At 43.9% G+C, this 11,430-nt stretch overlaps 2 protein-coding genes across 2 annotated transcripts; both read left to right on the top strand.

Moving 5' to 3' along the window:
• The first annotated feature begins 1,283 nt into the window (after positions 1-1,283).
• Positions 1,284-7,028, top strand: LOC111267739 (uncharacterized). The gene is made up of 3 exons (XM_086971420.1): positions 1,284-1,746; positions 6,025-6,263; positions 6,469-7,028. The coding sequence occupies exons 2-3, from the start codon at positions 6,116-6,118 to the stop codon at positions 6,786-6,788; spliced, it is 468 nt and encodes a 155-aa protein (XP_086827546.1). The 5' UTR covers positions 1,284-1,746; positions 6,025-6,115; the 3' UTR covers positions 6,789-7,028.
• LOC147752496 (uncharacterized) lies at positions 1,720-8,491 on the top strand. The gene is given in 8 exon segments (XM_086971422.1): positions 1,720-1,746; positions 1,914-2,147; positions 2,261-2,550; positions 2,873-3,203; positions 3,484-4,006; positions 4,107-5,320; positions 5,516-5,929; positions 7,027-8,491. Coding segments are annotated over 8 exon segments (3,459 nt in total). The 3' UTR covers positions 7,453-8,491.
• Positions 8,492-11,430: the final 2,939 nt, after the last annotated feature.

The following is an 11,430-nucleotide window of genomic DNA, read 5'->3' as shown; positions in this document are numbered from 1 at the left end:
TATATATATATATGTAGACTGCGACATAGATGTCGCAGTTTTCCGCAATGGGTTACATAACGGGTTAACGTGTTTCATGAGGAACAACGGCCTTAAACAGGCTCTATTCATTATGCTACATACCCGTATATAGTATCCACCGTTTCAACCCCCCCCCCCCCCCTGCTGCACGCACTAAGAGACTGCACTATGTTAAAGACAACAATGCTCTACGAAATTCCAGCCTTAGGGTTAAAAAAAAAAATCTGTTTAGGTTTAAGGCATAAATCGAAGTTAAGCCCTCATAAGATTAGGAACGAGACGGCAAATTCCTATGAACCACAAATTACTCTTACAGAGAGCTTCAAGTGTTAAAACCTCAACGTGTCCATTGGCTGGAGTAAGTGCAAGATAGGACAAGGCCTTAGTGGACTTTTTGTGTTACCTTTTGTGGTAACATTGGACTCAGAATTTATTTGACTCAAAAATTTGACAACTGTAGAAAGCTCGATGCTTTTAATCTAGTTAATATAACCGGAAAATACTTTAGATTCGTTATTACTTTTTATTATTATTATTATTGGATATCAATAAAAAAATTTTTAGCATTATTCTTTTCGTATGTGGCTAGAGATATTCGTGATTTTCGGACACGTTTTGCCATTCACACGTGTAAAATTTTGTTCAATGCAATCTAACACCGACGGTGTTAGATTGCATTGATAGAGAGCTGAGGTGTGACTGATAGGCCGAACCGGGGTCCTAGAATACCCAGGTGTGAACGCGTTTCTTATTATGCTTTAAAATAATGACTGCCATTATTTTCAATCGAATTGTACCACTAGAATTTGTGGAACAGTAATAAAGCTTTACCCATCTTATGAACGTATGCTTTTGTTAGATCAACACGGTCATGTCGAATGGGTCTGGTATGAGATCAATCACATGACCTTTATTGGCCTATCGATGCGTCCTATTAAGACATCCTACTAGTGTTAATAGCGGAGCTGCAATTGTCATTGGCGATATAAGAACGCATTATCAGCGTTTGCCATCAAGCATACGGAAAGTCCATGATACGTTGTCTAGGACAGCGGGATCTTGCGGAGAGTCGCAGCGTCAAGTATAAAAGGCCGCCAGTGGTATAAGATCGCCATAGGTGTATTCTACGCCCCGACGTAGATTACACAGTTCAACATGAGATTTGGTTTGCTTTTGAGCCGCCGGTGAGTGGCATGTCATATCGGAGATTTGACCCCCAGAGCCTGAGTTATGGTTTCTGTTTATTTCATTCCTATTCGTAACTCTTTTAGTACGCTTGAAGCAAATGTAACTAGTTGACCAGCTTGAGTCCTGAAATACGGTGTGATGGACTAAAGAATAATGCGAGGTTAACCAGAGTATTGCGATGTAACGGGTGGATCGGTGATATGAATACGTCTTATCACAAAATATTTCTGAGTTTTTACCTCAAAGGCGAGCGACTCCATAAGAGATAGTCTATCAGCCCGAACTATCTAACATCAAAACAGATAGGACATTGGCTTCAGTCAGTCAAGCTGGATCTCCATTTTTTTCTTGTATCTCATAAAACAGGTTATACATTTTATGTCCAGAAACAGTATTAGCTAGTTACGCAAGTAATCACTTCCGCTGTTTAGCTTTCAAATGCAAATATTCAAGCTAACATTTAATGCCATGACCTAACGTCCATTTCCTTGTGTTCCGTACCTGCCCATCATGCTGGACTCCACGGCATCCCCGATGGTAAGTAGCCCGTATTTAACGCTCGTCATTTGCCAGAGTATTTTATAACATCGTTCTGTTCAACTACATATAGTTCGTATAAGAGAGCGATATTTAAAATCTTACCACGCGAGCTCCAGTACCTCTATAACTATCATTCTATGGTCGCTACCGGCCTTGCCCATCAGTCTTCCCGGTATGCTGGCCTTGAGAAACACGGTGTCCTTACCGTTCAGGTCCACAAGGAGCAAAGTAAAGACAAGACTTTTGGCTTCCTTCTAAGCCACATTACGTCTGGGTCCTTCGAAAAGGAGGTGGAGGACATTGAAAACCATCACGTCGAGGATGTCCATTATAGTACTGAGGAGATCTTTGAGAAGTACGGTCCGGTTTTCATTAAGTATCAGGACAACGTCGCGCAGGTGCTGAGGGCGCCCCAGAGCATGCCTGAGGAGATCATTAACATTTATCGTGGCATTGCTGCACTGTAGCCAAGCCTGAGCACTAGGATGAAAAGCACCCATTCATGTACTAGGATGAGCAGGGTAATCACAGTGGATACGGAAGTGAGGGCGGCCAACCAATCGTCTACCAGCGCCACCAGCAGGGAATCAATGGTAACTTTGAGACCACTTACGAGGTTCTGTCTGGCTACGATCAACGCGATCAGCTTAACATGACTAAGAGCAGGAACTACATGAACCAGATCGGTCGTGATGGCCGCTTCTTCCAGAACGGTCATGATCAGCATGGTTGTCAGAATATTTGCCGCACCCATAAACTCGAACAAGTCAACTCCAACATGCAACCTGAGAACTTCGCCTGGTAGGTGCCCATTCCTGAGGGTTTCCCTGTCGCATTTCAGCCTAAGAAGGATCTCGTTCAAGCTTATAGGACGTATGGCTATAACATGAGTGTCATTTAGGGCGGCAAGTACACCGTTATCGAGAAGACTCACGCTCTCGACAGGAAGATTTTTCCTCTTCTTCTGTCGCCAACAAACTAAGACTATATCCGTTGTCAAGCTCAGTCTTGTTAAGTAGTGGCCCATTTCTCAGAGCTGATTGGAGCAAGAAGCTACAAAGCATTACAATGATAGTACCTACCACTTCCCTGAGGGCCACAAATTTGATCTCAAATACCTTAGTCTATACAACAAGGTCAAGAGCGGTTATTTGCTTAAGGAACACATAATCCACATGACTAAGGCCCTGTCTGAGATTATCGTTTCGGATAACATCGAGCTTAGGGGACAGACTAGTGACAAGATCGTTCAGCTCATCATGGCTCTTAGTCAACTTGATAAGCCAGGACTTCAGGCCCTTTGGGGGGTTCTTGGCTAACCTGCCGTCGGCAACAGAAGTTCCGAGCTCGAGCAGGTTCAGCGCAAGGTCTTCATCGACGTCATTGGTCTTTCCGGCTCTAATGATGGCGCCGAGTTTCTCGTCGGCCTCATCCAGCAGCAAATATTGTCGACTGTGGAGACTGCCCACACTTTTGAGGCTCGTTAAAAGAACATTGTCAGACCTACCACTAAAATCATGCACCGACCAGAGATTCCAAAAGCAGCGTACCGTCTTCACTACTGCCTGCATTGCTTTTGGGGAGGTCGTTAGTGGCAGCTGCGCCAACCTCCAAAGCCGTCAATGGCAAATGGAGCAGCAGCAGAACTATATTGGTGCTGGCAAAGAGTATTCTGAGTACTGCGGTGAGGAGGAGTACAAGCAGCTTGTCGACACCCTCCGCGGCCAGCTTTAGGGCACTCAGGAATACGCCCAGCAAATAGTCTACATCCAGACTCTTGGTCGTCTGTCTCACTGTGAGTCGATCAAGACTCTTGTCCCTTATATCTACGGCGAGAAGGAAATTGAGGTCCAACTTGAGAAGACAATCAGGGGTGAACAAGACGAGGATATTTCCGAGTACAAGCAGCTCGTCCATCAAGTTGCCATCTAGTCTCTTCACTACGCCACCTAGAAGCACGGCGCCGCTACTCAGCCCATCGTTCAGGGGATCTACTTCAACCAGGAAGAAGATTACGAGATCCGTATCGCAGCCCTTTCTGTCCTTCTTGCCACCCAACCCACTGAAGCTACTGTCGGTCATATGGTCATTGAGGTCGGCCACGAGAAGGATTACGAAGTTGCTTCTCACGTTTATTCCGCCCTTCACTCCCTTGCGAACTCCACCCTGCGCTGCATGAGGCAGTATGCCCGACGTATCCAGAACGTCCTTAGCGCTCTTCCCCGATACACTTTTGGTGGACACCGCTCCAAAATGGGTATTTACACCTACTACTCTCCTCTTGCCCAGTTTGGTGTTAAGGTTCAATGGAAGCTTACTCAGTCTAACGTTTCTGCTGTTCCCCGCTTTTTCTATAGTGTCCTTACTATCAACAAGGGTCCCTTCGCCTCCACCCTTGCTTATTTCGGTTTTATTTCCAAGGGCATCAAAAACCTCGACAATTTCATCCTTCTTAAGGGTGGGCATGAAGAAGATCGTTGAGAGCATCATGCAGCATCATCACCGTGACGCTCGCGTCTATTCTGTTGACTGGTCTATTAAACAGATGACTGAGCTCATCGAGCAGACCATGCAATTTAACACTGAAAAAGAAAACGAGCAATTCCGCACTGTTGCTTTCGGCAACATCTTCGGCAACGGGTTCTACCTTCCTATCGACAATGGGTACATTAGTAATGTCGCCAAGTATGCCGGTGAGCACGCCATCAACATGATCCGCGAGCAGGATGCCGATAAGATTTTCCGTTATGTCTGCATTGTTATGTCCCGCACTTACGTCCGAGTTTCCCCCAGTGTTAACGGCCTTCCCATCATCCTTTCCAACCGCGAACCAATTGTTGTCTTTGTTTCTCCCAAAAATCTTCAGACCCGTTTCGACGTCGAGAAAGGCGAGCCTAGAATGTACCCTTCTATCGCTGCTTTCTCTGGTCTTATCCAACCCAAAATCTACCACACCTCTGTCCATAATGCCTCAACTATCAACCCTTTCCAACAGATCCGTTTCGCTTACGGGGTCCGTGCTGTTGAGCAGACCTATTTCAACCTGCCCATAGACGCCGTTGTCCAATACACTCATCAGACAAGTACTGTTGGTATCACGGTACGTCCCCGTCTCAGGAATGTCTTCTTCCATAAAACTCGTGCTATAACCTTCAAAACTGAGGCTCTCCTTATCCGCCCTGTTAAGACGCCACTTTTCGAGCAGTTCACCACTATCAAAACTCAGCAGAAGCCGTTCGTCTACGATCACATCTTTAACCAGACATTGGGCATGCCCCTTCATGTTCGGGGAATATCCATGAGGGAGAACCATTTTGTCAACTTTCTCCGCGCCTGCATCACCGGTGGTGAGACTGATGTTATGGCCGCCCTCGTTAAAAGAATCGTTAATGAATGGTTTGTTCCCCGCACCTGGGTTGCTCATTTTGAGCAGAATTGCGAGAAGGTCGTTGAGGAAATTAAGATGTTTTTCCGCATCGGTAACCTCCTTAAAAACCGCATTCAGACACAGGAGCATCGCTCTGAGGAGCAGCTCGCTAGAGAGCAGACTTTTCCCGAATACATGCGTATGGTGGCTTACGATTAGTAATATGAGAAGATCACCGGCCGCAAGCCTAAGACTGAAAAGCTCCAGCAGGTCACTGAGCGCATCGTCAAGCAGACCGAAAAATATTGGTCCCAGATCGATGATGAGCAGCATCAGAAGATGAACAAAAACAGCACTCAGGTTCGCTCCCTTGAGTACGTCATCGTCGCTAATGGTTAGGAGAAGCAGCAATTCGCTGTTTCCGGTCACATCATCGCTGGCTCCACTCTGTCCAAGCAGGCTAAGTTCAGTGAGATTAAGATGAACGTCGAAGACACGCCCATTAATTTTGAAACTCAAGTCATCGCCGCTTTCACCAAGGGTCCCCAGCCCTTCAGAACTGAAGTCCGCGAGCAGGAACAGCGTTGTGTTCTCGGCTTCATCGCTAAACTGGCGACTCAGTTAACTGGCAAGCAGCAGTACACTGGCAAGGTCAAAATGACCAAGTCCGAAGAGCAGAAGTACCTCATGAAGCTTTCCATCCAACAGAAACCCTGGTTCTACCGCCAGTGCGAAGAGGACAAAATAAAGCAGATGTCGGAAATGTCCAACGCCTGCGAGATCGCCCGGTATCACAAGGCTGCTCTAAATCAGGTCCACTTTGACATTTAGCTTCCCCAGGTAGTTCATGGGGGTCTTGCTAACGTTTTTGACAAAGCACGCGAAGCTCTAAAGGTCCGCTTTTACAGGAACCTTCACGCCACGTATGAGCCTGAGAAGATCAATACTCAAGAGAATAGGCTCCAGGGTGTCCTTGTCTACTCTGAAAGTTATTCCCATATGCGTAGAACCAGTTTTACCATCCGTACCTCCGACTATGAAGAGCTTCGCTTCGAGCGCATCACTTTCCCTATAGCTTTCCGCCCTAACACCATGTGGTCCATTAAAGAGCAAGTTGATTTTTTCTTCAAAAACGACTGCTCCGAGCGTAAGTGTGCAAGAGTTTTAAATTATATTTATTTGGCATGACTGTACTAGTATCTATAAGTTGGTAGATGGGTCTTCCTTAATATTGATGTTACTTATGAGTAATATTAAATCTGATACCTGTGGAAATTCCAAGCTTCGAACTTTTCCACCTCACTCACTTGACCAATTTTGCTTCTCTTTTATTTTCTCGCTTTCTTTTACAGCCATCTGTGTCTACAATGGCCAGAAGCTTCATACTTTCGACAACGTAACTATTAACCTCAGCGAAATGAAGCAGGGTGAGAAATATGTCATTGCCCGCGACAACAACAAGAACTCCGCGTCCACTATTGTTAGTCGGAAAAAGACGATGGTGAGAATTCTGAGACTGAGATCGAGGTTCTTCTTCGCGACATTACGCTTCTTAAGCTCACTCCTTCTGTCTAGCGGGGCCAGTTCAAGGTCCGCGTCAATCAAACCGACATTAACGTTTCCACCACAGAGGCCCATGTTCGCCAGTACGCTGACAAGAGTAAACACATGATCACCTTCCACGTCGAGGAGCACGAAACGGGCCAGGACACCCTTGTTATCAGGGTCCACGACAAACGTCTGCGCATTGTCTACGACGGCAAGGACTTCAAGATTAAGGTCGCCAACCATCAGCAGAAGGGTCAACAAGCACACTGGCGAACTTACTGGTCCCCGCGGATGCAACTTTAAGCGCGAAGAACACTTCGTCCGAGCCTTCGATCTCACTAGCGGAGAGCACAAGCAAATAGCGGGTGAATGGTCCTGCCCTGAAGGTATCTATCCCCGTGGCGCCCTTCAGATCGATATTTCTAAGAAATACCAAGAGAAGCAGATTATTCAGCAACAGGATGCTCTTATGTTCGAGCAGCGTTGGGTCCGCCGTCAGGAGCATGAACTCCATCGCCCTAGAGACCAAGATGATCTCTCTTGCCAGCAAGATCTGCTTCTCCCTTAAACCCATCTCCACCTGCAAACAGAGTCTCCACCAAGTTAGCAGTGAAAAGCAGTCCGTTGCCTTTGCCTGCCTTCAGGCCAACAGTCAGCGTACCATCGAGTTTCAGCATGAGGTACAGGTCCGGAAAGTTGCCTTCAATCTTCCTACTACTATCGCCCGTTTGGGTAGCTCCCATCTCGTTCACCGTGAGATTGAGGTTCCTACCCGCTGTTCTCAGTAGTCTCAGTAGACTTGAATAAAACAACGTTACGTAATAATCAAGAAATTGATAGTGGTTTTATATCACCACGTGTTTACGGAACGAGTCTGATAGATGAATTAACAAGTTTTTAATAAGGATAATACAGTTTAAAATTTAGCGTAGAGTAACTAAGAGAAGTATTGTTGAACCGCTATGCCTGAAAAATATGGCTGGGTGCATGGGTAGTTTAGGAACTTTTCGCAGAAAGCGCTTTTTACTCGGTCTAGCAGTTACATGCAGTGTGATTATAATAGATTACCGCCTAATAAGGACTTGAATAATAATTCCAGACAACATAGTAAAGAATTTCGTACACAGCAAACTTTACTGACACAAAACCATATTCGAGGTGCAAGGGCACTGCTGGAAACGCCTCCTTCATAACTTGTCAGAGATCCACTATTTTTGTAAGGCTTCGATCGTACCAAACGTGCTTTTATTTGCATAAAGCATTACACATAGTACGCTAGCGAGACGTGGGAGTTTTATATTATTTTTGATATCAGTGTAACATTAAACGACGCTATATAAATGGAATATATACACTTCTATGCCAATTACGTGGAATATAAACGATTGTTATTTATACCATCTGCTGCGAAACAAAATTGATATGACATTTGTCTTGAATAATGCTCGATGTATCTAACTGCTTCAGGACTACGCAGACAACACTCAATCCAGATAGAACTTTCTCACTAAATTCAGATGGACGTCCTTTTGTCAGTGACTAGGTGTACTGAGTTTTGGGGAAGTTTATACCACAATAAAACAAAACTGCACTGCCTGGATAGACTTCACGAGCAATGAAGTTTCAAGACTTGAAAGAGTTAACCAACCGTGGGACTCAAAAAGGTAAAAAAAGACGTCGTCCTGAATCCGCAGTATTATACGGCTGCTAAGCGCTGATGTACAACCAGCTGCTGGGAGCTTGTTATTGCTACTTGTAACGCTTATGGGTAAAAACCATATCTTGGGAATAAAATGACGGGGAACAAGTTAATGGATCTAAACTAAATCTGGATTTTTTCTTATGAATTATTTCAAAGAAAGATATCTCAACGAACTTTTGCTATATTTGTTAAAAATGCCATTCCTAACGGTCATATTTATTCATCCATTCACACCGATTACGGCTTTAACTTAAGACGCAAGTCAGTAACTTGGATTTTTCATAATAGTTCTTATTTAGTTCGAGAATAGCTTTTATCAATTTGTCCAAAGTTGCATATCCCACTCCGGATACGGGTATGCATATAAATTGATTAAATATATAACTGTGTATGTTGTTCACACTTATCTATATACCACCTGAATTCTGTGTCCGTTTAGTCGACTCCTTAATCAGATCGGGCTGATTTTTGGCAGATCATTGGAGCGGAGCCGCACATAGAATCGTGTATCTTTTACAATTCAGATTAATACTTCAGCGTGAGAGAGACCAGAACTGATTGTAGTAGCTTGTTTGCCTGGGCGGCACTGGCACCCTACATAGGGAAAACGTTTCTCGATGGGCTGAATCAAAAAGTTGATCAGTCGTCAGGTCAAAAATGCCAAAATATCAAAAGATGTGTTTATCATAAAAAAAAATAAGGGTAACTGCAATAGTATAATCGATTATAGTCTGTTAGGTGGGGTGTAAAATTAACAGGGCAGATAAATCGGCGGCAAAACAGACACGGGAAAAGCTCGCGGGTTCATCTGCTCATAATATTTATAATTATTTTATAATTATGTATATATAGTAAAAATAATGCTTATAATTACTTTTAATACAGTTTCATTGAGTGCCTTAAATATGAATATGAAACTAATCATATTTAGTATTATTACCTCATTTGGTTGGCCTCGCCTCATGGACACACAATATGGGAATTGTGGGTCATACATTTTGTTTAGTTGTCGTATATATATTTTGTAAAAACGCTCACGAAGGACTGACGATCACAAAAAGTTTGTATTGTTGTTTTTTTTTTATTGCGAATACATATAGTTCGTTGTGTTGTAAATATTTTTTATATTAATTAAACAAAAGCTAAAAAATGTTTAGTTCATTGTCGGGAAAGCTTGAATAAGCCTCCTTGTAATGTCACGCGTACTACTTCTGAGTTACACCCGACACATTATTAATAGAAGTAATAATAAGAACAGCAATAATAAGCACACAAATCGGCACGACATTCTATAATCAGCTAAATATATATACGTAAAGCAGTATTTACTTAACGTCGCGAACGATAGGTAATTGCTTCAATGAATTGCTGGTGAAAACATGCAAAAAAAAAATTTCTTTACGACCCCTCCACGTTGAGTCCAGGATTCGTTTTGTGAGCACCACCCATGCCCCGAAATACAACGCACTTTGACAGAATACTGTGGAGTCAGCAAGAGACAGATGGATCCAGCAAAAGAAACATTTCCATTTATTGCCCCTTAACTTGTTGATCCATTAATTAATTTGGTCTGCCCTAGTGTAGCCGGTAGGGTTGCCGATCCGTAAAAAAATTTCCAGTATCATACCGTCCCGTAGAAAAGGTGTGTTTGTGTGCCACAGCGGGCTAAATAACTAGGTAGGCATAAGCGGCACTTAATAACGAACCTTGTTACGCGCTTTTATCCGTTGTTGCACAAGCTCTCCCGTTTCCTAGTTCGAGACCGCCTGCAATACCTTTGTGAGGCTCCATATATGACAAGTCTACACACTGGAGCCAGCTGGCTGTTCAAGCATGCATATTGTACATAATGTGCATCGGGGTTCTGTCTCCTTCTGCCATCATAGAGTGGCCTACTCGTCGCGTACCAGCACTCTATCTCATTGGAGCCCGTCTGCCTAAACTCGTCAGCGTTTTCCGTCACCAGCAGACGCGTCGACCGGGCCGGAAATAAGTCTCCCACCTCATATGGACCTGGGACCTTCAGGGGCCTTGCTCGGACACTGCAGAGGCCAAGGCGTTTTTAAGGGGAGCTAGAAAGTCGCCCTGGGGAACCGCACACCCGGATTCTGCGACTTCCGTTTTGCTCTAATGGCGCAGTACGTTTCCTTCCCTGCTCGAGCTTCCTGGTAGTGCCACACCCAGGCCGTGCCAAACCCAACCAAGCTACCAGATCCCTTATTCCTCCAGAAAAACAAAAAGCTAACAACAAAAAGTCAATTTTTGCTCAGGTTGTCACCGTGGCCGTTATGTGGGGCACCACTTGAAAAACAGCAGCAGCAGCAGCCGCGGCCGTAGCATCACTACCACAAACCCACAATTATCTTCTTTCAAACCTGTTCACGGATGTACTCGATTTGGTCAACGTCTGCCCTTCTTTATGTGGTAGAAACTTCCTTCAAAATTAAGGTCCGAGAGGAGTTGGGAAACGAGCACAGCTCGTTGCTTCGTGCCACACGATCACGAAAAACCTTTTCCTCTGCAGGGAAAGAATGAAAAAGCTTGAAAGCTAACACGATAAATGGTTGTCGAGATTGATAAGCGGGTCGTGAAACAAGCGATTTTCACAAAAGGTTAGTTACAGGACTATAATGTGGACCAGGGCTAATCTGGGTTAATGACATTGGTGGTATCATTGTTGTAAAGAAACTTCGAAGAATCGAGGGCTCAAACAAAATATATTCAGTGGCCTAATACCTTCGCTAAAGTGAATCAGTTGGTGCGATGCGTATTAAAGTATTTATAGGCACTTCAGCTCATTTCGATTTGCAAATACTAATTTATTATATTTATGTATATAAATATAATCTTTCGGAAATAAAAATCTCGGATTAACACCTTGGTACCCAATCGTAATCCGTGCAAAAATACTATTTGATATAAACACAAAAACATACTAATGTTTAAGTCATTTGTTATGTTTTCGTATTGCGTACTTTAATAACAGTAATCGTGATTTATTTTGTTAAAAAGTTTACGACATGAAGATTGCATTTGTATGCATCCTGTGCGCAACGGAAGCCTA

The sequence above is a fragment of the Varroa jacobsoni genome, unplaced genomic scaffold (genome assembly GCF_002532875.2).
Source record: "Varroa jacobsoni isolate VJ856 unplaced genomic scaffold, vjacob_1.0 scaffold_1214, whole genome shotgun sequence".
Taxonomy (NCBI): Eukaryota; Metazoa; Arthropoda; class Arachnida; order Mesostigmata; family Varroidae; genus Varroa; species Varroa jacobsoni.
The sequence above is the reverse complement of the archived record's forward strand: the minus strand, read 5'-3'. Positions and strand labels throughout refer to the sequence as shown.

Excerpts from the sequence above, each read along its gene's own strand:
- LOC111267739 (XM_086971420.1), top strand. The coding sequence starts at position 6,116 with ATGCGTAGAACCAGTTTTACCATCCGTACCTCCGACTATGAAGAGCTT. Across the intron at positions 6,264-6,468 it reads CAAAAACGACTGCTCCGAGC|CCATCTGTGTCTACAATGGC; the intron begins GTAAGTGTGCAA and ends TTTCTTTTACAG.